The 22,829-nt window shown below is 37.4% G+C and overlaps 3 protein-coding genes across 3 annotated transcripts; 2 read left to right on the forward strand and 1 right to left on the reverse strand.

The window, feature by feature from the left end:
• Nucleotides 1–2,819: 2,819 nt before the first annotated feature.
• Nucleotides 2,820–18,531, forward strand: LOC125232419 (N-acylneuraminate-9-phosphatase). The gene is made up of 5 exons (XM_048138073.1): nt 2,820–3,021; nt 9,029–9,203; nt 14,262–14,346; nt 15,817–16,039; nt 16,993–18,531. Exons 1-5 carry the CDS (start codon nt 2,914–2,916, stop codon nt 17,158–17,160), a joined length of 759 nt encoding a protein of 252 aa, XP_047994030.1. The 5' UTR covers nt 2,820–2,913; the 3' UTR covers nt 17,161–18,531.
• LOC125232417 (neurochondrin homolog) lies at nt 3,112–5,826 on the forward strand. Its single transcript, XM_048138072.1, has one exon. The coding sequence runs from the start codon at nt 3,363–3,365 to the stop codon at nt 5,571–5,573; it is 2,211 nt and encodes a 736-aa protein (XP_047994029.1). The 5' UTR covers nt 3,112–3,362; the 3' UTR covers nt 5,574–5,826.
• A 2,308-nt stretch (nt 18,532–20,839) lies between the features above and the next one.
• LOC125232808 (39S ribosomal protein L11, mitochondrial) lies at nt 20,840–22,669 on the reverse strand. Its single transcript, XM_048138589.1, has 4 exons — nt 22,400–22,669; nt 22,137–22,326; nt 21,566–21,732; nt 20,840–21,006 (listed from the first exon to the last, which is right to left on the reverse strand). Exons 1-4 carry the CDS (start codon nt 22,532–22,534, stop codon nt 20,908–20,910), a joined length of 591 nt encoding a protein of 196 aa, XP_047994546.1. The 5' UTR covers nt 22,535–22,669; the 3' UTR covers nt 20,840–20,907.
• Nucleotides 22,670–22,829: the final 160 nt, after the last annotated feature.

Consider the following 22,829-nt stretch of genomic DNA (forward strand, 5'->3'; position numbering starts at 1 on the left):
CACAGACAGACACACACACACACAGACAGACAGACAAGCAGACAGACAGACACGTCAAACTTATAACACCCCGTCGTTTTTGCGTCGGGGATTAAAAACTTGAGCGAAAAGAGTAGGTATTTGTGAGTGAGGAATTCCTTCTTCGCTCGTGTAATGTACGACGTTTTTAACCCCCGACGCAAAAACGACGGGGTGTTATAACTATAAGTATGACGTGTCTGTCTGTTTGTCTGTCTGTCTCTCTGTCTGTCTGTGTGTGTGTGTCTGTCTGTGGCATCGTAGATACTCTTTTCGCTCAAGTTTCTAACCCCCGCCCCCAACGCAAAAACGACGGGGTGTTATAAGTTTGACGTGTCTGTCTGTCTGTCTGTCTGTGTGTGTATCTGTCTGTGGCATCGTAGCTCCTGAAAGGATGGACCGATTTGAATTTAAGTAGTTTGTTTTTGTCTGAAAGCTGAGTTAGTTGGGACTCGGGAGTGTTCTTAGCCATGTTTCATGAAAATCGGTCTACTATGTCGCGGTCGGGGGTTTTTTCAAAATTTAAATTTTGTGGTTAGGTTATTATATCCACTCGATTTTTGAATCTCACGGCGTTCGAATTCAGAAAATTGTCACTGAAAATAGTAGGCAATTTCGGTGACAATTTTCTGAATTCGAACGCCGTGAGATTCAAAAATCGGCCTCCTGGTTTGAATTTCCTATTTTCCATTCTTGTATCGTAATGTAGGTAGATACTATTTCCTTATCCTGTTACTGAACGTAACATTACATCATTTCGGGAAGCTTAAAGTTGTTCCATAAACCAAACTGTTTTTCTATTAGGTACCATCCTATTCCCTGAGCAGCAAACATTGGTAACGTTTCCCGCTTCCTTATAATAAAGTCGTAAATAAAAAATCAACCCTCCGTCCAAGGCCGAATTACCGCGAAACAATGTTGATAAAAGAATTTCAGTGTACAAAGAATGACGTGTCCCTTATGGTCGTAACTCATCCGCTCTCATATTACTTTCATATGTCTTTGGGTTTAGGCAACTTGCTCATATTGGAGGCAAAAACCAAAAATGATGCGTCATTTCATTTCCGAGAGAGGATAGTGGATAGTATTTCCTAGTGCAAATCGTAGCTAAAAGCGCTTTCAGCATTTTACAGTACATAAATGGTCCTTTTTATAGCACTAGTGCGGAAAGTAAGTATTACGTTAATTACTCGTCATGTCGAACTTTCAAAGAACCATTACGAGTATGTGTTTCTGTAAAATGTCGTACGACGACTCGTACGCGGTACGAAACAGGGAATTCGTACTCGAATGTCTTCTTTTCCACGCTTGTATCTTTATGTACTATTAAAAAAACCGGTCAAGTGCGAGTCGGACTCGCTCACCGAGGGTTCCGTACAAACTTTCAATAGTTGAATCATCAAAATGTTATTCATAGAACTCTACAGATTTTACTAAATCCCTCAAGACTCAATTTCCCACATAACAAATAATATTTTAATATACAATTTTATTGGTAGACAACGTCCAAATAAAATCAAGACTATTAGGCTTCAATAGTTTACGACTTACGACATGTCGCAACGACACACCTGAACCGACCTCATTATATCAGGAAAAACGCGATGTAGGAAATGAGCGTTCAACGTACAGCGACATTGTGTAGTTAGTGTTAAGTAATTTAGCTATAAGTCATTTCAAATACAATGTTATATTGTTTCTTGAATAAATAAATATCAAATATCAATATCTATCGGCAAATTGAGTAAACTAATGCGCGCAAGCTAGTATGGAAGATGATTTTTATGGAATAATTGTTTATTGCGTGAACCGATTTTAACCATTTTGCCTCTATTTGAAAGCAGGTAATTTCATTGTTATTTTGTTAAAAAATACAGGTACAATAAACACCCGCAAGGGTGTTGAAATTGAATATGTAAATCTGAAAGGTTTTTTATAAATAAATAAAAAAGTTTTCAAGATACGTGTACGATTTTATTTTTCCTGTAATATTCATTATAATACCCATGTTTGGTGAAAATTTCATACATTTATGTTGGTAAACTTCGGAGATAAGGGGGGGGAACGGTATTTTTTTTTACATTTTCCTTCAAAAAACATTTTTTTCCACAACCAAAAAATTATAAAAAATAGTTTTGATATGTACAATTTGAGCTCTTTCTAACGATACCCCACTTGACCTAGTTACTTGAAATTTTCAGTTTGCCCCCCTTTCATTTTGGCCATTTTCTATCATTTATATTAATTAATTAAAAAAAAAATACTTTCAACTTGTAGAGGTTCACAATGTTTATAACTGTTCCAAATTTCATATCGATAGCATAAGTAGTTCTCGAGATATTTAACAATGTGACAGACGGACAGACAGACGGACAGAGTCGCACCATAAGGGTTCCTGTAGGCCTAGCACATGATGGCCGCGGGAGTATGTCGCCGCGAGATAGATGACACGTCTTTGTCTAATTGTATTAATGAGATAAGGACAGGTAGTCTATCTCGCGGCGACATACTCTCGCGGCCATCATGTGCTAGGCCTGCTGTTGTACCTTTTTGGTACGGAACCCTAAAAAGACCCCCCAAAAATTTGCGTTCTTGCTTTGGTTTTGTGAACATCAGTGATTTGACAAAACCGCCATCTAGCGGCATATTTCTATACTTAGACCGTATGATAGTGTCAAACCCAGACATGCGCTAACTTTGGTCCTTTTGTGCGGGCGGCTAAGGTGGTTATTACACAAAATACTACTAGATGGCGTAGCCTTCTACAGATTGTTCAACAAAAATGTAATTTTTCCTTCTATTCCATTACATTACTTGCTGTGCCGTGCGCGAGTGAGAGCGAACTAAACTACGCAGGATCCTTATTTTACTATTTTCTTTTCCCTAAGATATATCATGGCTGGTGAATCGTACAATGAAAATAGTGATGTTTCGGCGATATTTTTTGACCTAGATAACACTTTAATTCAGACGAGGAAGTGTGATAGCAGAGCCTGCAATAAGGTTTGTAAAATTTCGATTTTATGATTTGACATTGTCACGGTCATCTGTGACCCACTGCCAATGCGCGCGCTGTCATCGCGTTATTTTTTGTGTTACGTAGTTAAGCTTGTCTATTGCACCGCGTGTTCTCGCGTTCCAGTATGTATGTTTATAAATAGGATATTCTTGGTTGGAGAACGCGAGCTCTGCAGCCAGATTTAGATAGTTTGGAAGAGAACTCGAGCTAAATTTATCCGTGATGTAGATCGTTTGGTCGATTCAACGTGTGCCGCTTGTTGGCTCTCAGTGGATTTCAGTGGAGCGCGAATCACGACGTGCTCGCCAAAAAGTGTTTTGTGACAATGGGTGATATATCGGAATCAATTCAGAAATGCGTTCTCATTCTGAAGTCGGCAAAAACCGACACGGAAAAGTTCGCCGCGCTTTTCATGGTGACTAAACTAGTGAAGGCGAAGGACTGCAAGGCGAACGCGAAAAAGGCGCTGTTTGAAGCTATCGGGTTCCCATTCCTGAAGAAACTGCTGACCTGCACTTTGGAAGATGACTGCCCGCCCTCAGTGTACAAGTCAGTGGCCCTCTCGGTTCTTACATGCTTCTGCAATGAGCCGGAGCTTGCCACACATCCTGAAATGCTGGCTAACATACCGGTGTTCCTTGACATAGTGCAGACTTCTGATGACTCGGACTATGATGACAACCTCATCATTATAAGTGAAGCATACACATGTCTACAGTGCATCGCTGAGCATGAAGCGGGCCAGAAAGCTCTGATAGAAGTGGGTGCCATAACTAAGATGTCTGAAATCTATTCGCATCAAAGTTTCCAAACAGATGAAGCCCTTAACATTCTTGTAAAGTTGGTAAGCCGGTATGGCCCTGCCGCTTGGGGCAATGACCCTAAACCGTTCCATGCATTAGTCAACAAAATAGCATTAGATTTTGCCACAGATCAATCTGACAGGAAGTTTGAGTTGGCCACTATATTGAGTGCATTATTGTACAGTTGCAATAAAAGCACTGTCATTCCTGGATCTTCTGAAGAAACTTGGTCAATGAGCATATACAAAGCTCTCCATGATATTTTGACTAGTAAGATTGGTAAGAACCAGAGGGATCCTGCATTGAAACTAGCAGCAAACATTGTGGATTTACTTGGAATTGAATGGACCTTCAATGATGAAGAGAATCCTAAGAAGTTCTTCCTGTTGTTGCTTCAGTTGTGTGCGATTGAAGTCAGAATGCAACTAGATGACAGAAGTTTTAAGCAAGCCTTTGCCAATGCTGACTTAGTCACGGCTTGTTTCATTGTACTGGAACTATCCATCAACTACATGGCTACAGATCAGCTGGACTTGGAACAGAAAGAGAAGCAATCTGTCTACACAAGCCTTAAGGGAGCCTTTAATGCTGTTGTCTCACAGTTAGGTAAAGTATCTAATGATAAGAACAGAGACAAATTGCCTGATGGTGAAAAGGTGTATGTTTGTGCCATGGTCAGAGTATTGTTTGCATGGATTGCACAGGAAACTACAGCTATGCGAGAGCAAGTATATGCACTTCTTCCATTTATGTTCCAACTTGCCAATGACTCCTTCCATGCTTACCGATCAAGGAAACTAGCTGAGAAGAACCAGTCAGAAGGAGAAGGCATGGACGTAGACACAACACTTGTAGGTCAAGTTGATTTACTCCGTTTAATGTTACCAGCTCTTTGCCATTTGGCTGTAGAAGATAAGGCCAGAGATATCATGTTCAACTTGAAACAGGAAGATATCCTCTATGAGGCTGTAAGCTTCCATTGGTCAATAGTTCACTACAAGAAACCTCCAGTGCCAAAGTCAGAACGCTTGAAAGTCAGAACTCAACCTGAGGCTGAAATTGACCCTAAAGTTTTAGAAGACATGAAGGACTCCCGCGCTGCCATGGTCAGCCTTTGCAACATATTCATGAACCTTACAGTCCTAGCACCTAAAATTGTGGAAAACAGTGTACTGTTCAACACTTTACTGAAGTTTATCTTCAACAATTTACCAGAGCTGAAACAGATTCCTGAAAACCTGGTATTGCATGGTCATTTAGCCGTTCTAGGCCTCCTTTTACTGAAACAGCAAGCTAGCAAGGTAAAGAAGAATGACTTCTCCATTTGCAGATACATTCAGTCTACAATTCGGTTTCTTTGGGATGCATACAATGTTGATGAGTCTAATGATCCCACTGCTCTTGTAGTGTCCATGAGTTACAAAGAGAACTGGAGTGAAATTGCTGATCTATGGTTCCTTGGCATGCAAACCATGAGTGGGGTGCTAACTATTGTGCCATGGATCTCAGAATTTGCCATTGAGAGTGGCTGGGCTGAGGGCATTGCTGAAATGCTTGCCAAGGTTAAAGTTGGTACACTTCCCCCCAATGTCAAATCTGCATTTGAGGACTTCCTGTGCAGACTAGTAGACTCAAATGAAGGTGCTATCCCCGTCCTTAAGAAAGGAGGAGCACTGAAAATGTGCAGAAACCACAGATTAATGGACTTAGGCAAGAAATTGTTTGGAGACTAAGTAGATAGAATAAATGATAATTTGTCATACATTTTTATACTAATGGTACTTAATTTTGAGTTGTGAAACTTGTGAATTTAACGCCAGTCTTCTCTATCTTTCCATCTTCCTTAATACATAAAACTATATAGAAAGAGTTTTATATTTTGCTAGATAATATGAAAGCTGCAGCTGTGCTGCACTTAGACTCTGACAAATACTGTTAAAACAATAAATAAGCAATTATACAATAAATTCTGAATGCAAAAAAAAACATTTGTTTCTTTTTTATTACTATCTATTTTCCACAAAAATTATATAAAAGGATTACTGATATAATTAATATATGTAATTATTGGCTAGTCCCAACAAAAGAGAAAAAAACTTGAATTTTAAATGAAACCTTATTATTGGGAGTGGCAAATTACCAGCGGCCAATAACGTTAGTCACCCAAGTAAGAAAACAAGGCAATTTATTTAAAAAGCAAAGTCCAAGATAAGTAAAATGTTTTGCATAGGCAAAAAATAATAATGACCTGATTCTTACTCATTGCAACAATCACCTGATTTGCTTACCTACCTTACTTTATTGTTATTCATAATTATAATATACAACAATAGTGGACCTATTACAATCCATGATAATCTTACATAATAGCAGGTACTACATCCCTTACAACGACAGACTTATTTCGTAACGATCACGCTATTGTTCATATGGATACGAACCACTGCAGGCAAAAAAAAATTCAGGTAGAATAGAATTGTCTATGCAGGTACCTACCTAATGCAGGTATCAACCAGTCCAAATAAATTCCAGTTATTTCTAATTTTTTTCATAAAATAAGTCAGAGGCAAGTTGCCTGATGGTAAGCCATTACAATCGCCCATAGACACTTGCAACACCAGAGCGGTTGTAAGTGCAATGATGGCCTTTAAAATTACGATGTTACACTTGCGGACTGTGGAGCAACTTCGTAAAAATTAATGAAATCTCACTGAGAGAAAGAATCTAGATAAAGACTGATCAGTCTACAATAAATACAGTTACCACAATGCAGTACAACTTTTTCTCTTTAAGGAAGTACTTTGCTTGCATTACGCATTTGGTGTGATTAGTTTCTAACTGCCACGTGGACGTGGCACAACACGAGACAATTTTGACGTGTAAAGGGTTATTCATAATCTTTAACCACAAACCGACTCATTGAAGTGGGAAGGTTTGCTCATGTGATGCAGACAAGGAATATTCGTAACAACAAATGACAATGACAGTAATTAGAGGAGTATAGCAGTATCAATTTCGGCTTGCATGCTGTGCCAAGCAGGTGAGTGAACGTCTTGGAAGTGCGTTGACCTGAACTATTCCCGTCTCTTCAGACCATCTAGTTAAGGTGTGAACTCCGAGATCCGTAACACCTGTTGGTAGCTAAAGACCTGACTTACTGGACTCTGAGACCAATGCTTTGTATACAGGAATAATGAAGATGCTATTTTCAGCCTTGCTTCCGTATGATCTTTATATACCGCCGTGTCTTGAGAATGGGCTGTTGATTATGTCTTGTAGAATTACCGTAGTACCTACACTACACCTGACCTGACAAACAAAGAGTAGGTATAGTACCTATCATCGTTATCTAAACGTGGCTGTGGCGCTTTAGACTTATTTGTTTATTAATTAACCTAGATTATATAGAATATAGTTAGGAGTCCGACGGATAATTCCACAAAATGTATAGATTATAGATACAATATAACTTTTAACAGTTTTAACATATAGGACAGAGTCGTATTTGCCAACTAAACAGTCCTTCTTTTAAAATGTTGAAGAGAGTTGAGTTCCGCTATTAAAATAGAATCATTACAAACTACTCAAGATGAGACAGGATGATTAACATCGCCAGAATAAAAGTGACTCTTGTTTACGCGTAATATTTTTGGCATACAAACATTGAGGACATAGAAAACTGCGTTGGTCGCTGACGCATGCTTTTATCGTACATAGCAGGTAAAGGAAATGATAGCAGTTATGAAATACCGATTACTACGATTAGGGAAGGCTTAGCTGACTCAGCAGTTAGCAATAAAGATAAATCGTCTGATAGTATTATCCGTTCGTGTTATTGCAAAGTGCACGCAACGAATAAGCTTGGATCTGCACGTGAGTCACGTGATACTTGTATTCAAGTTACACAACTGAGCGAGGTATTTGTCTGCCGAGTGTCTGCTGATATTAAAAGCAACCTGGCTGTCATAACATGGCTATTTATTGAATAAGGCATACTATGCCAATTTCACTTTTCATTTTCATTGGCGTAGTTTTAGGCACTATCGAGACATGTTTCGGAGAATTCAGGTCTCCACTTAGGTTACCCGATCGCTGCACATGCACTGTTAAGTTAAGCTTGAAAATCGAGATCTAGGCTGTCTGATCTGGGACATGTCGGTCGAGTGGCGAAACTACGTCGGCTAAGTCGTAAAATATGCCTTAATATCTTTCCCATCACGGAACAATGGTGTTCGGGACCTTTGGGAGGCGTGCGCGGAGCCGAAGCCAAGATATACCTAGACTTTTGATACTTTAATTAAATGTAAAGGGGTACACCGAGCGGATACTGCATTGCTGCCCTCGCCCGTCATCACCCTCGGCAGCACCCTCCGGGGTGTAGAGACTATATGAGAGTTGATGGAATATAAAACAGAATCAGAACTGGGCTGTTTGATGAAAGCTATGGCCTAAGTACATTGGGCTATGGGATGAAAAAATATAAATAAATATTATTGTTAGATAGATTCATCAGCATCACAGTTGTTACAACTGTTCAAATTCGATTAAGGCATTGAGATTGCTGAAGAATAATTATTACAGTAATAATTGTCCTAACGAATGAAATCGGTTACACTTTATCAAACGTGAAAACGATTTGTTGCGATGAATTAACCCATTTATCAGTACCTTCACAGACGCATTTATCACATTGATGCAGAATGCAGATATACGAACTACTCCGGTGGTTTCTCTTGCCCCTGTTTTCAACCAACGTCCACATGGAATGAAAATTGAAACTGTTCAAAGCTCCATAGCTTTGAACAGTTTCAATTTTCAATAATGGTGGTGAACTGGTGAATAACCAAATTTGTTCAAGGTCCTTGGGAAGTTTACTGACAGAAAACCGAAAGGTTAGAATTACGATTAAACATTTATTATACGTAGTACGTATACTACACACTTACCCTAAATAAAAAGCTTAGAAAGTCGGATGGTTATAAAAGTCCGAACAATATCCAAAAGCACTAAAAAACACGAATTCACCACACAAAATGTTTAAAAAACACTGAAATCCTCAATAACATTTGACAGTAAAAAGACAACTAAGCTATAGCAGAGTTTTTTTTTTATCATAGAGGTATCATATTACTAGGTCTTAATAAATACCTTTCCGTTAACCGATCTAAAATAACCTTACTCTCCTCAGCTTGTCGAGGTCCTGGAGCAACAGTACGGGCTACCACGTGAGGCTGCCTCCGAGAGCGCCACCAAGTTTCTGAGGGCCTTTCGCGCGCGCCCTGATGACGACTCATTCGCGATAGACGAGTGGCCAGCCCACCTATGGAGAAACTGCTTGCCGAAGAACTACAGACACATCGCCAGTGAGTATAATTGGAACCTTTACTCTAGATACCCAACTCCTTAGATTAATAACACCCCAATAGACATTGGATTTTTCCTAGAAATATTCTAGACATGTATTTTTATATATACATATACCTAATTATATATTTTTTGTTTAACGATTATTTTTATATGAAATTGTATATTATAGACTCAATATTATTATGAACAATAATTTACAACAATAAATTGCTCTGATAATTAGGTTAGATTAAGATCATAATATATATGTAATGAACTATTCATAAGAGCTTGTAACTAGGCCTACATGAATAAAGATATTTTGAATTGAATTGAATTGAATATGCCCAACTCCAGAATTTCCTCTGAGGCCTGCGTTTCTGCCATAAAGACCATATCTCTTGTCCTACTGCCGCGTGCAGCAGGTGAGAACACTATTTAGGAAATATAAAGAACAGAACAGCCAGATGCACAGTTGATACTTGGTAATACTTGATGAAGCCTGTAGATGATCCTGCAACTGCAGACCACAGTACTGTTTGTGATAAAAGTGAGACTTGAAGGTCTTTGTTGCGCGTTCTGACAACTCGTCTGATATATTGTGTGTGTGTGGATTGAGTGAGCACCTTCCGAAAATAAAAAAAAATATGCTGATCATTTAGTAAAAGTTCTAAAACAATTGTAAAACGAATCTCTGAATTTGTAAAAAGATAAATCAAAAGATACAGCCATTAACATGTGCTCACTCAGTTCTCACAAACTACCAACGAAAACAGTGAATATATTCATTTAACATATAATATTTATATACTAACATTTAGTAAAAAATAGGCCAACCTACCTCTATAAATATTAGATCACCTAGTGACGTATTAAATTTTTTACAAATAGTTTCTTATGCTCACTCAATCCACACACTTTTGAAAGGCCGAATTTTGATGAAAAACATAAGATTTAGACCGCTATTATATGTGTATAGTTTAGTAAAAGCGAAATGGGAATTTGTAAAATACAAAACGAACCACTAACGTGTCAGGTTTTTTTATAATAAATTTTTGTAAGTGCTCACTCAGTCCACACGTTTTGAGAAAGTTAAAAATGTAAATATCTTACGATTTGTAGCACCTAAGACACTCGAAAGTACTTCAACATTTAGTAAAAATTTTTACTAAATATCCACCATCTAATATTTTATATTCGTTGTCTGGTTTTAAAGATATTCAGACATAACTTTTCTCATACAAATGTATCAAGTAGGGTGACCACACTATGTCGGCTCCTGATTTTCCCCACCTTCCCATTGTCATATTGAGATTGGGGAGTTTCGTTCAATTTTGATAATAGTTTACCGGATTTGTAAGTGGAAGCGAGAAAAGAATAACTATTTCTCGCTCCCACTTACAAATCCGGTACGCTCATCTGTTAGCGCGATTAGATTACCAGGTTCTGGTTTCTTACTAGTGAAGTATTATATTCTTTGTTTCTTACCAATTATCATTCATGTCCTTTTTAATGCATGCATTTCGATATGGTTATTATCCTGACGTCGATAAAAATAACACAATACACATCATCACTAGGCCAAGAATATAACCTAAAAACAGTTTGCAGATGGATAATTAATATGGTATTAGTTTAATATTATCAAAATTGAACGAACGAAACTCCCCAATCTCAATATGACAATGGGAAGGTGGGGAAAATCAGGAGCCGACATAGTGTGGTCACCCTACTTGATACATTTGTATGAGAAAAAGTTATGTCTGAATATCTTTAAAACCAGACAACGAATATAAAATATTAGATGGTGGATATTTAGTAAAAATTTTTACTAAATGTTGAAGTACTTTCGAGTGTCTTAGGTGCTACAAATCGTAAGATATTTACATTTTTAACTTTCTCAAAACGTGTGGACTGAGTGAGCACTTACAAAAATTTATTATAAAAAAACCTGACACGTTAGTGGTTCGTTTTGTATTTTACAAATTCCCATTTCACTTTTACTAAACTATACACATATAATAGCGGTCTAAATATTATGTTTTTCATCAAAATTCGGCTTTTCAAAAGTGTGTGGATTGTTTACTAAATGTTAGTATATAAATATTATATGTTAAATGAATATATTCACTGTTTTCGTTGGTAGTTTGTGAGAACTGAGTGAGCACATGTTAATGGCTGTATCTTTTGATTTATCTTTTTACAAATTCAGAGATTCGTTTTACAATTGTTTTAGAACTTTTACTAAATGATCAGCATATTTTTTTTTATTTTCGGAAGGTGCTCACTCAATCCACACACACACTGATATATTGACATTGAAATTGCCTGCCGAAAAACTACAGACACGTCGCCAGAATTTAGGGAACTAAATTATTTTAAACTCCAATATTGTCTGCTCCGATAGTTAGTGCCCTGAAGGTATCTATATTTGCAGGCTCTAATAATTCTTCAGCTCCTCGACACGCTTCAATATTCTTGTCAAAATTCAATACGCCTCTCCTATGTTGACCAATATCCTGCCAGGCCGTTTCTCCAGACTATAAAACAAGACAAACAACTTATCCATTCACTTCGTATTTACCACAACCTTGTAGACCCCAAGTGCAAATGGCGCTGACTTCTTATCGCACAAACATCCTTGTGCTTAATGCCTTACATTGCGAGATATGGATGGGGTGTGTCCAGCGAAAAGGAAATTTACGGCCATTGCGCTGCAGACAGAAATACACAACATATCGATTACCTCCCAGAGCGTAGCTACATTGTATTTGGATACTGTTCTACATTTCAACGCCATGGCTCAGTAATTATTCTAGTACCTACGTTAAACATCCCGAGTGGATTACTTTGTAATGCCATCAGACATTAAGTTATTGAACTGAAACCCTGCTGCCCCCCTATTGAAAATGACTTGCTAATAAACATTATCATGTGCTGAGACAATGACGATCACTCGGATGGATCTTATCCTTCCATAGATTCAACTTTGAACATGACCTTTAGTTTATCCACAAACTACCTTTGCACGGCGCAATAAGAACCACGGATAAGCCTTTCAACTCATTATCTTAATGTCCTCATAAACAACAGTAGGTAAACATTTACCTACGATACAGTTACTTACAATAATTGTCGCGCGCAAAAAGAATGACAAGCTTTTCTGAGTCCGCAAATAAATCTTTAATATATTTATGCCCACATTTTCGCGTAAGATATTACAGGAGACTGTACAATATGGCTCCTAGCCAAGTCTTTGTGTCGTCAGAACAATTTAGTGTTCCCCAAATAAGTAGGCGTTGGCCAAGCCGCAAAGCTACAATAACGTGGTACATTTTATATGACAATGTTGGGCTTGCTACCAAGGAAAAGTGGGTATAAGGCGATCCACGCAGCATAGTTTAATTTATCTTCGTGTCATCATTTACGTCAATTTCGTCAGACGCATATCACATCACGCATGCGCCCCACGCGATGTTATTATAGATATCGTAAACAAAATGATGTTCACGCGCAAGTGCGGATGAAGGAGATAGATGCGAAGATGGGAATAACTATTAAATCATTTTGTGTTTCACGATGAGTTTTATTTTTAAACGCGAAGGCAACAGAAATCATTGAAGCTTGAAGTAGCGTCTGTCTGTCCTAAAGACATGTTATATCTCACGAAAAAAACTGAAGTAGCCTTGTGTCATTTTTAAATACAAATTGTGAGTAAACCTATGAGTAGAAAAAAACACTCTTCGTTCCAACAAGATTTTCGATTATTGGAGCTTTATCAGTTCGTGTACGTAGGTACCCAATTTTTAGGCATATCATAAAACTTGAAAATGTTTTTCACTCCATAAGTCGTCGCTGCTCCTAATATTTATATTAACGCTTTTGCCGTCGGTCACTGAAGCAACTTTACGAATCTCTGCCTACAATTACAACGTCAAAATATTATTAGGAACTTAAGGATCCGCCTTCGACATCTACATATAGTTAGAACTTTAGAACCACTCCCTTTGAACTACGTCTACAAAATTTAGCCTTGCACGATAATGCCCCCATGAATAAGTACTAGGAATGACAATAACAAAAGGGTCATTTAGTACCTTCACCCCTACACAGCCCTTCCTCCTGTAGGTATCAGCAACAATACACTATTCACATCGCGACCTTTTACCTACCTAAAATATTTGTTTTCGTATAGCATCGTCATGCTCCAACCATTCATTACAGGTGTGACATTGATACGCAGCAGGTAAAGGCCTCGCACTTGACCGTGTTGTTAGCAATTTAAATCAATATTCGTTTAGCCACATGTACTTACGCGTAATAGCTTTGTTTACTACGATCGTATGACGAGAGATAAGGGAGGGTATGGTATGTCATTCGGCGAAAACAGGCGGTTGGTCCTTAATATGCTAGCGGCGCCCTCTGCGCAGAGTTTTGCATAGGTAATATTCCCTATTCGCCCCTTGGATTCCCCTGCCATGAAGATATAACAATGGTTATCGTTCTAAAATCTGATCAAAGCAACCACGACTTTGATACGCTTTTATTTTTGTTTAAGTTAGGTACACACACCTACATATTGGAAAATGAAGAGCTTAAATACGGAAGCAGCGTTAACGTGTTCGGGGCGCGCAAAGGGCGTCCGCGCCACGCTGAGTGTAATTCAAAAAGCGTCTCCTCAGTACATTTTGTATAGGAAGGACGTAAGGCGCGCCGCCAAGCGGCGCGGCGCGCGCCCCACCGCCGCCACGCCACCTGGGGCGCGTCTTACGTCTTTCCTATACAAAATGTACTGAGGAGACGTTTTTTGAATTACACTATCTTAAAAGCCTTATATTGTCTTAAAAGAGAGGCAATTGATTTATGTATCAATATGTATACCGCTTTCTCACCTACTTGCTATCTTTGTTTTCCCAATTACGAATGCAGTTACATAAGTTCCAGCCGCGTTTCCAGCAACCTAGTGATTTTCCACGCCACTATTTTTAACCCAAGGTGACCGTATTGCGCGTTTCACCCAACTCACTGCTTTTTCGATGTTTTGATGTTTAACAATTTAATTCCTTTTGTTTCAGAAAATATATCGGAAGAATGGCTAAAACTAAGATTTCAATATTTGTCTCTAACACCTGACGTTATCCATCTATTAGAGACTTTGAGGTACGTTTTCTTCCAAGATCCGTTTATTAATTTATATTATGCAGAAATACTCAATGCTACATGAGGTTTATTGAACCTGGGAGTTCATTGATATATTATTTCTCCATGATATAATAGTTCTTCATCCGATTTATTATGTAACTTGTGATATTATGAGGCAATTCTTTGTTATGTTGTCAAATATGCGATAACGATAATGGTCCTGTTTGGGCACTTTAAACTACGCATTTCTGTTCAACGTCAACACGGAATTTGCCTACTGTACCTACTGTATTAAACCTACGACATCCTGATGTTGGTGCTCTAAAATTGATTTTACGAAGAACACTTGAGGAAAATGGCTTTAGACTCAATGCAGCTAAAAGTACTTATATCTCTCGCGTTCTATCTGTGTTCTCTTATGATTATAACTCGACTGTTACGCATTTGGTTATAATTACTTGAAAAGAGAATAAAATTTAGTTTTAGGGACTATCATCAGGAATACGTGGGTTCTCTGACAGAATTTTGCATGGTGTTATGTGGTGTAACAATGTAAGCACCTACGGTGCCTACATCAACAATTCGACATTCATTTAACCATCATTTTCAGAGACCGTCTAGCATGCCACATTCGATTCCAGTGCTGCATGCCACATAATACTATGGAGATCAGAGCACTGAGTATTTATTTTGGAAACTTTCATGATAAAGTCAGCACCAAAGTCTTGGGAACACATCGTCTTTATTGTCTACTCAATAAAGTTTTTAAAAGTGTGGGTGTCTTCCCAAGCGTGTTGGGCCGACTTTGATCACATCGCTAATTAATTACTTGTTTTTCAACAGTTCTGTTGTTGCTCATCGAGTGACTAAACTCGGGCGCAGCGAGCGCAACACTTAGGTATTGAATTGTAATTGTAAAATATATGGGGAGACATCATGAAGGTAAAACCATTGCCGCAACAATTTCATAACAACTGTGGATATATTTTCCAACCTGTATAACATGACATCTTGCTTATTTGTACACGCTTTATATAAAACTGGTCGACGCGAAATGGTCGCTAAGGATTTTGATTAATAGCCCTGATTCAAAGTTTCAACATGCAAAGTGAAAGTAGATACTCCACTTCGCGCGAAGTTACAGCTACAAATATCTTCACAGTTGCTAGTTTTTGATAACTAGTGTCATGTTAAGGCAGCGAGCCAATTAATGACTTTGTTACTAACCGTGTGAATGGATAATTGGATATCTAACGTCCTAATTGCAATAAATTATCGGCAAAATGCAAAACATGACATTAAGAGCAGTTCCGAGCCATTTTCATGTGTAATTTATAGCTCCTATAAATTGTGCGTGGAACATTAATTCATGTGTCATTTCAGCTCATAAAATGCTCTTGCACTGAGCTTGACAAGTGCAAGGACATTTGCATGTATAGTTTGCTGAGTTACAGCACGCAATAACAGTAGGCGACAATGAATGAACAGGGAGGATTACCTACTGGGTCTGATCACGAACGGGCCTTCGCGCGCCCAGTGGCAGAAGATCCAGCGCCTTGGCCTGCGCAAGTACTTCGACTGCGTGCTGGTGTCGGGCGACCTGCCGTGGGAGAAGCCTGACCAGCACATCTTCCTGGAGGCGTGCAAGCTACTCAACGTCGAGCCCAGGAACTGCATCATGGTTGGAGACAAACTTGAGACCGATATCAAGGTGAGCCATATTTTCAGACCTATGTATACCCGGCGCGCTTGTTTACAAACTTGCAAGTTTTGCATTAGATTCGGTACATATTCTATTTGGAGAGCACTGTATCTAATCTACTGGCCCGCATCCGTATCCGTCTTCACAAGCTGCAACATTGAACATTGAATTAAATTTTGAAGGCTAAAAGTAAAACAAAATAAAAACCGGCCAAGAGCGTGTCGGGCCACGCTCAGTGTAGGGTTCCGTAGTTTTCCGTATTTTTCTCAAAAACTACTAAACCTATCAAGTTCAAAACAATTTTCCTAGAAAGTGTTTATAAAGTTCTACTTTTGTGATTTTTTTCATATTTTTTAAACATATGGTTCAAAAGTTAGAGGGGGGGGACGCACTTTTTTTTCCTTTAGGAGTGATTATTTCCGAAAATATTAATATTATCAAAAAAGGATCTTAGTAAACCCTTATTAATTTTTCAATACCTATCCAACAATATATCACACGTTGGGGTTGGAATGAAAAAAATATCAGCCCCCACTTTACATGTAGGGGGTACCCTAATAAAACATTTTTTTCCATTTTTTATTTTTGCACTTTGTTGGCGTGATTGATATACATATTGGTACCAAATTTCAGCTTTCTAGTGCTTACGGTTACTGAGATTATCCGCGGACGGACGGACGGACGGACAGACAGACATGGCGAAACTATAAGGGTTCCTAGTTGACTACGGAACCCTAAAAACACACGAGATCAAAACACTGTAAAAAGATCAGCTGTGTGTATTTTACGAGTCTCAACTCAACCTAACCCTGGCTGTCAACATTGAAATGGAACATCGCCAAGTATAATAAAATTAACTACTTACTAAGAAATGTATATATTTTAAATACTTTCGAGAATGGTAGATAGCTACAAACACAAACATTATCAAGATTTAACACAAGAATTTTCGTTACTTCCAGGGTGGAAAGGAGGCAGAGCTTGGTGGCACCGTCTGGATCCCCCTCCAAAAAGACGAAGAGTCCTCCGACCTACCCGACTTCACCATCGACAAGGTTACTGAGCTCCCCGAGGTCCTCCCCAACTCCCCCAAACTTAGGCGCGCCGTCGCCCCTGACGTTACCTGTTGACAACCCTGACTCAAACATAAAATTATAGACCCGTTCACATAAATCTACCGAACGTTCTCGTTTGGTTTTCACCGGTGGAACGCTACAACGCGATTGGTTGATGAGTTCGCGTCACGCACGCGATTGGCCGCAACTAGTTGCGTTGGACTGCACGAATGGCTCACATTCGTGTGCTCGCCGGTGTGTTGACCTTGCTTGGTGCCCCTAAGGCCCGTCGAAACCAAGTCAATAATGTATAAGAACAAGCCTTGACTATTGACTAAACGCTAAACGGTCAATGTGACCACTACTGACTACCACTCTTCAGTGGGATTTGCCAATTTATATTCTCGACACCCATTCCTAATTAACTCTGGTGAGGCTACTGACATGTGACTATAATAACTAACTTTATATCCTATCTAATAAGAAAATTATGCACGGAATCGCCCTATACTAGTAGAGTAGTTGAAGGATCTCAATCGGCCGCTTTCCGGTCAAAATTGTGATCAAACGATCACGCATTCACGATTGATTTAAGTACAAAAGTAGCTTTAGAGTTTAAGTATATTTTCTATACTGAGAAATTAATTCTTCAACGTCCAGAGCTTGTCAAGTTACCGACGATATGTTGCGAATGTAACTGAACCTCTATGAGATCTGAGTTGTGTATAGAGAGTGACATTATAGTTTATTTTTTGAAGACTTGTATAGAGAGTTGGTAGGGCTATTGGATATATTTTTTATTATAATGTATAGTCATTCTTATAAGCTTAGCATGATTTCGTTGTATTATTTTTTAAAGTATTTGAGTCTGATGTATGCAGGAGCTGGCCACTATTCATGTGATACCTAGTAGGAGGTAAGTAGTTTTGTTCTCTATAAGTTATTTTCTAGACAATTTATGTGACTCCGGTCGCAAAGTAGTATCTTTTCGAAAAGTATTCAAGTACAAGGGTTGTTAAATGTGTTGTTTATTTTCTTCGGTAGATATATGTAGGTAAACTTGTAGATTAAGATATATGTGGGACATGTGTATATTTATGTAAGAGACATGCTCCTACATAATTTGAAATAGTATCATGAATCATGATGTAACTTGAAGACTTTTTTATTGTTACCCTTATGTACAGAAAGTACATTTTGTCTTCTTCATGCATTTGAAGATTGAATTTATTGAGGTTGACTTTGTAATTTTGTTATTCTTAAATGGACATTTACGTTATGCGAAGATTTTGGACTTGATGTGATTTTGGAGCTAAAAATGCTACATTCTGGACTTTTGCTGCAGTGGGAAGAAACCATATCATAATTATTTACTATTGATCGGCCAAAGTACTCTTATGATGGCAAAAGTGAATGTGTACATAATAAATATGATATTTTACTACAGCACTTGTTTCATTTCTAAATAGGGACCTTAAACTGACAGAAATGTCATTGAAAGTACATGTAACGTAACACAACCTAGTAAACACTATGAGGCAAATCATAAGTACCAATCTCAATAGCTGTATAGCCAGCATACCTAATCAATTACATATATCATACAGTACTTTATAGTAAATGTAATTTAGTATAATGTATTCAGCCCATATTATTAAATTAAAACGGGACTTAATCGCGTAAAATTTCGTTTATATTTAACCCGATGTTTCGGAAGTGACGTCACGGGTAGATGGGCAGTTTACCAATGCATGCATGCAATGTATCCAGCCCAAATTAAACTTAGACAAAAATTTCATGCTGATTTTAGTTCTTAGTAGGAGTGTTATAATTCGTGTGTGTGTGGATTGAGTGAGCACCTTCCGAAAATAAAAAAAAATATGCTGATCATTTAGTAAAAGTTCTAAAACAATTGTAAAACGAATCTCTGAATTTGTAAAAAGATAAATCAAAAGATACAGCCATTAACATGTGCTCACTCAGTTCTCACAAACTACCAACGAAAACAGTGAATATATTCATTTAACATATAATATTTATATACTAACATTTAGTAAAAAATAGGCCAACCTACCTCTATAAATATTAGATCACCTAGTGACGTATTAATTTTTTTACAAATAGTTTCGTATGCTCACTCAATCCACACACTTTTGAAAAGCCGAATTTTGATGAAAAACATAAGATTTAGACCGCTATTATATGTGTATAGTTTAGTAAAAGTGAAATGGGAATTTGTAAAATACAAAACGAACCACTAACGTGTCAGGTTTTTTTATAATAAATTTTTGTAAGTGCTCACTCAGTCCACACGTTTTGAGAAAGTTAAAAATGTAAATATCTTACGATTTGTAGCACCTAAGACACTCGAAAGTACTTCAACATTTAGTAAAAAATTTTACTAAATATCCACCATCTAATATTTTATATTCGTTGTCTGGTTTTAAAGATATTCAGACATAACTTTTCTCATACAAATGTATCAAGTAGGGTGACCACACTATGTCGGCTCCTGATTTTCCCCACCTTCCCATAGTCATATTGAGATTGGGGAGTTTCGTTCGTTCAATTTTGATAATATTAAACTAATACCATATTAATTCTCCATCTGCAAACTGTTTTTAGGTTATGTTCTTGGCCTAGTGATGATGTGTATTGTGTAATTTTTATCGACGTCAGGATAATAACCATATCGACATGCATGCATTAAAAAGGACATGAATAATAATTGGTAAGAAACAAAGAATATAATACTTCACTAGTAAGAAACCAGAACCTGGTAATCTAATCGCGCTAACAGATGAGCGTACCGGATTTGTAAGTGGGAGCGAGAAATAGTTATTCTTTTCTCGCTCCCACTTACAAATCCGGTAAACTATTATCAAAATTGAACGAAACTCCCCAATCTCAATATGACAATGGGAAGGTGGGGAAAATCAGGAGCCGACATAGTGTGGTCACCCTACTTGATACATTTGTATGAGAAAAGTTATGTCTGATTATCTTTAAAACCAGACAACGAATATAAAATATTAGATGGTGGATATTTAGTAAAAATTTTTACTAAATGTTGAAGTACTTTCGAGTGTCTTAGGTGCTACAAATCGTAAGATATTTACATTTTTAACTTTCTCAAAACGTGTGGACTGAGTGAGCACTTACAAAAATTTATTATAAAAAAACCTGACACGTTAGTGGTTCGTTTTGTATTTTACAAATTCCCATTTCACTTTTACTAAACTATACACATATAATAGCGGTCTAAATCTTATGTTTTTCATCAAAATTCGGCTTTTCAAAAGTGTGTGGATTGAGTGAGCATAAGAAACTATTTGTAAAAAATTTAATACGTCACTAGGTGATCTAATATTTATAGAGGTAGGTTGGCCTATTTTTTACTAAATGTTAGTATATAAATATTATATGTTAAATGAATATATTCACTGTTTTCGTTGGTAGTTTGTGAGAACTGAGTGAGCACATGTTAATGGCTGTATCTTTTGATTTATCTTTTTACAAATTCAGAGATTCGTTTTACAATTGTTTTAGAACTTTTACTAAATGATCAGCATATTTTTTTTTATTTTCGGAAGGTGCTCACTCAATCCACACACACACTTATAATTCTATAAAAATTTGAAACTGTAGGTGCAGAGATATGATTTTTCATGAATGATATGAGCAGTAATCTAGGACTAACAAAATAAATATTAAATACACCTATGGGATCATGAAAAGGAGCCAAAAACCAACCAACCTTTGAACTATTGTATAACTATATTTAAACTAAGTAAAACTTCTCTGACAGTCAGACTAGCAGGCCTAGGCAGTTCGCAACATTTTGGCTTCTCTCTTTTCTTGGAGCTCTTTCTTCTGTTCCTCTACCGCTAGCTTTCTTTCTGCCAAGAACTCTCCATATTCCTGAAATTTGGAAATGTATAAAATGTTAATGACAACAAAATTGAATAACTATAGAAGCTCAATAACAGCTTAAAAATGATCCACTGCCATATGCCATGAGCAACTCAGGACTTATACACCATGTTTTTTTTTGTTTTCCGTTAATTTCGACACGCAGTTAGGTTCATCATCAGGAACCACCCTGTATATGGCTTTTTGTTAAATTCCAAAAGATTTTTTTTGTTTCAATTTTAGTAATTAAATTTATTTTTTTAATAATTCAAGAACCATAATAGTTAAGACGCTAGTTTCTTAGAGAAGTTAATTGGATTTGACCTAAAGAACCTTCCCTTAAATTTAACGGAAATCAATAAAAACATGGTGTATTTTTGATGTCAATTTTACTACAAGTATGTGGACATCAAAAAACAGTGCCTCCTGTGAGTTTTAGTTAATATGACTGTTTTTCAAGTATATTCTATCACAGACATGGATAGTGAGACATCCCCATTGTCAGATATAGTAAACTTAATTTTATCTGCTCTACAATTCCAAATAAATATTACAAAATGGAATATACCTTAGCATCTAAATCTCTAACTACTTCAATCCCGCAGGTCCTAGCTGTGGCAATCAGCATTGTGCAGATCTCCTTCAGCGGTCTCCACTCTAGAGGAGGGTCTTGCTGCTTTATTTTGGCTATTTCATATAAATGCTTGAATGTAATCTTTCCACTTATCTCCTTGCCTGAAATTATCCATACTAATATTATAAATGGGAAATTGTGTGTGTCTGTTTGTTTGTCCATCTTTCAATCCAAATGGAGCGACAAATTGACGAGATTTTTGTAAGTGGAGATAGTTAAAGGGATGGAGAGTGAAGCTGTGGGCAAAAGCTAGTATGAAATATGTTATGACAGTCAGACCAGAAGGCATAGATTTAAGATTTGACATCACAGAAAGAAATATGATAATTCTTTTAAGATCCAAACATAATATATTATACAGGACTCTTTCATTTGCTAGATGCAAAATACATAGTAAAAGACAAAAAAATAGAGGGTCTGTAATGCCCCTGGAGTTCAAAGAATCCTAACACGACTGCTTACTATCAGACAGACCCATCTACCGAGCTACCAAGGTAAAACTCACCAGAGTCCATGGCACCCCTGTTGATCCCAGCTGCTTGTTTAAGGAAATAGCTAGCTGGTGGTTGATGAATCGTCAGCTGGTATGATCGATCAGAATTCACTTTCACTCTAGTTGGCAAGGGTATTCCTTGTTTAATATTCGCTGTCTTCTCATTGAAGTCTTTGCAAAACGCAGCTATATTAATGTTTCGCTGTAATAGGTTATAAGTTTTAGACACAGGATTGAAACGTTAATTTATGTGTATAACGTTTAACTATACATACCTGACCAAGCATAGGTCCTAACGGTGGACCAGCGGCAGCCATTCCAGCAGGAATATTGGTTCTTAGTTTAGAAGAATGATCAATTTTATCAGCAACTTTCTTCATAGATTTAAGTCTTGCTACTGATTTAGACATGGTTAGGAGGTCAACACAACTCTACTTAACACAAATTATATTCCAGGGTTTTAATTATTTTAGTAAAGATCGAATAAATAAATAATGTTCATTAATTTCATAACATAACCTAGAACGACTGGCGAATATGTCAAAATGTTGAGGCGAACTGTTTGAGATACCGCAACAAACGCCAAAGTTTTGTCACTTTATGGCATGTCTCCTGCAAACCTTGGTCTCAACATTTAGAAATTGAAAAAAGTTTCAACTGTCACTTCAGTTTTGTCATCACTTCATTCACCATTCATTCTTTTTT

The sequence above is a fragment of the Leguminivora glycinivorella genome, chromosome 13 (assembly GCF_023078275.1).
Source record: "Leguminivora glycinivorella isolate SPB_JAAS2020 chromosome 13, LegGlyc_1.1, whole genome shotgun sequence".
Classification (NCBI taxonomy): Eukaryota; Metazoa; Arthropoda; class Insecta; order Lepidoptera; family Tortricidae; genus Leguminivora; species Leguminivora glycinivorella.

What these genes read in the sequence shown, in the direction of transcription:
- LOC125232419 (XM_048138073.1), top strand. Translation starts at nt 2,914, where the DNA reads ATGGCTGGTGAATCGTACAATGAAAATAGTGATGTTTCGGCGATATTT. An exon ending in GAACTACAGACACATCGCCA is followed by an intron (nt 9,204 to 14,261) that starts GTGAGTATAATT and finishes CTTTTGTTTCAG; the next exon opens with AAAATATATCGGAAGAATGG. An exon ending in CATCTATTAGAGACTTTGAG is followed by an intron (nt 14,347 to 15,816) that starts GTACGTTTTCTT and finishes ATGAATGAACAG; the next exon opens with GGAGGATTACCTACTGGGTC.
- LOC125232417 (XM_048138072.1), top strand. Translation starts at nt 3,363, where the DNA reads ATGGGTGATATATCGGAATCAATTCAGAAATGCGTTCTCATTCTGAAG.
- LOC125232808 (XM_048138589.1), bottom strand. Translation starts at nt 22,534, where the DNA reads ATGTCTAAATCAGTAGCAAGACTTAAATCTATGAAGAAAGTTGCTGAT. An exon ending in TAGGACCTATGCTTGGTCAG is followed by an intron (nt 22,327 to 22,399) that starts GTATGTATAGTT and finishes AACCTATTACAG; the next exon opens with CGAAACATTAATATAGCTGC. An exon ending in TTAGAGATTTAGATGCTAAG is followed by an intron (nt 21,007 to 21,565) that starts GTATATTCCATT and finishes TCCAAATTTCAG; the next exon opens with GAATATGGAGAGTTCTTGGC.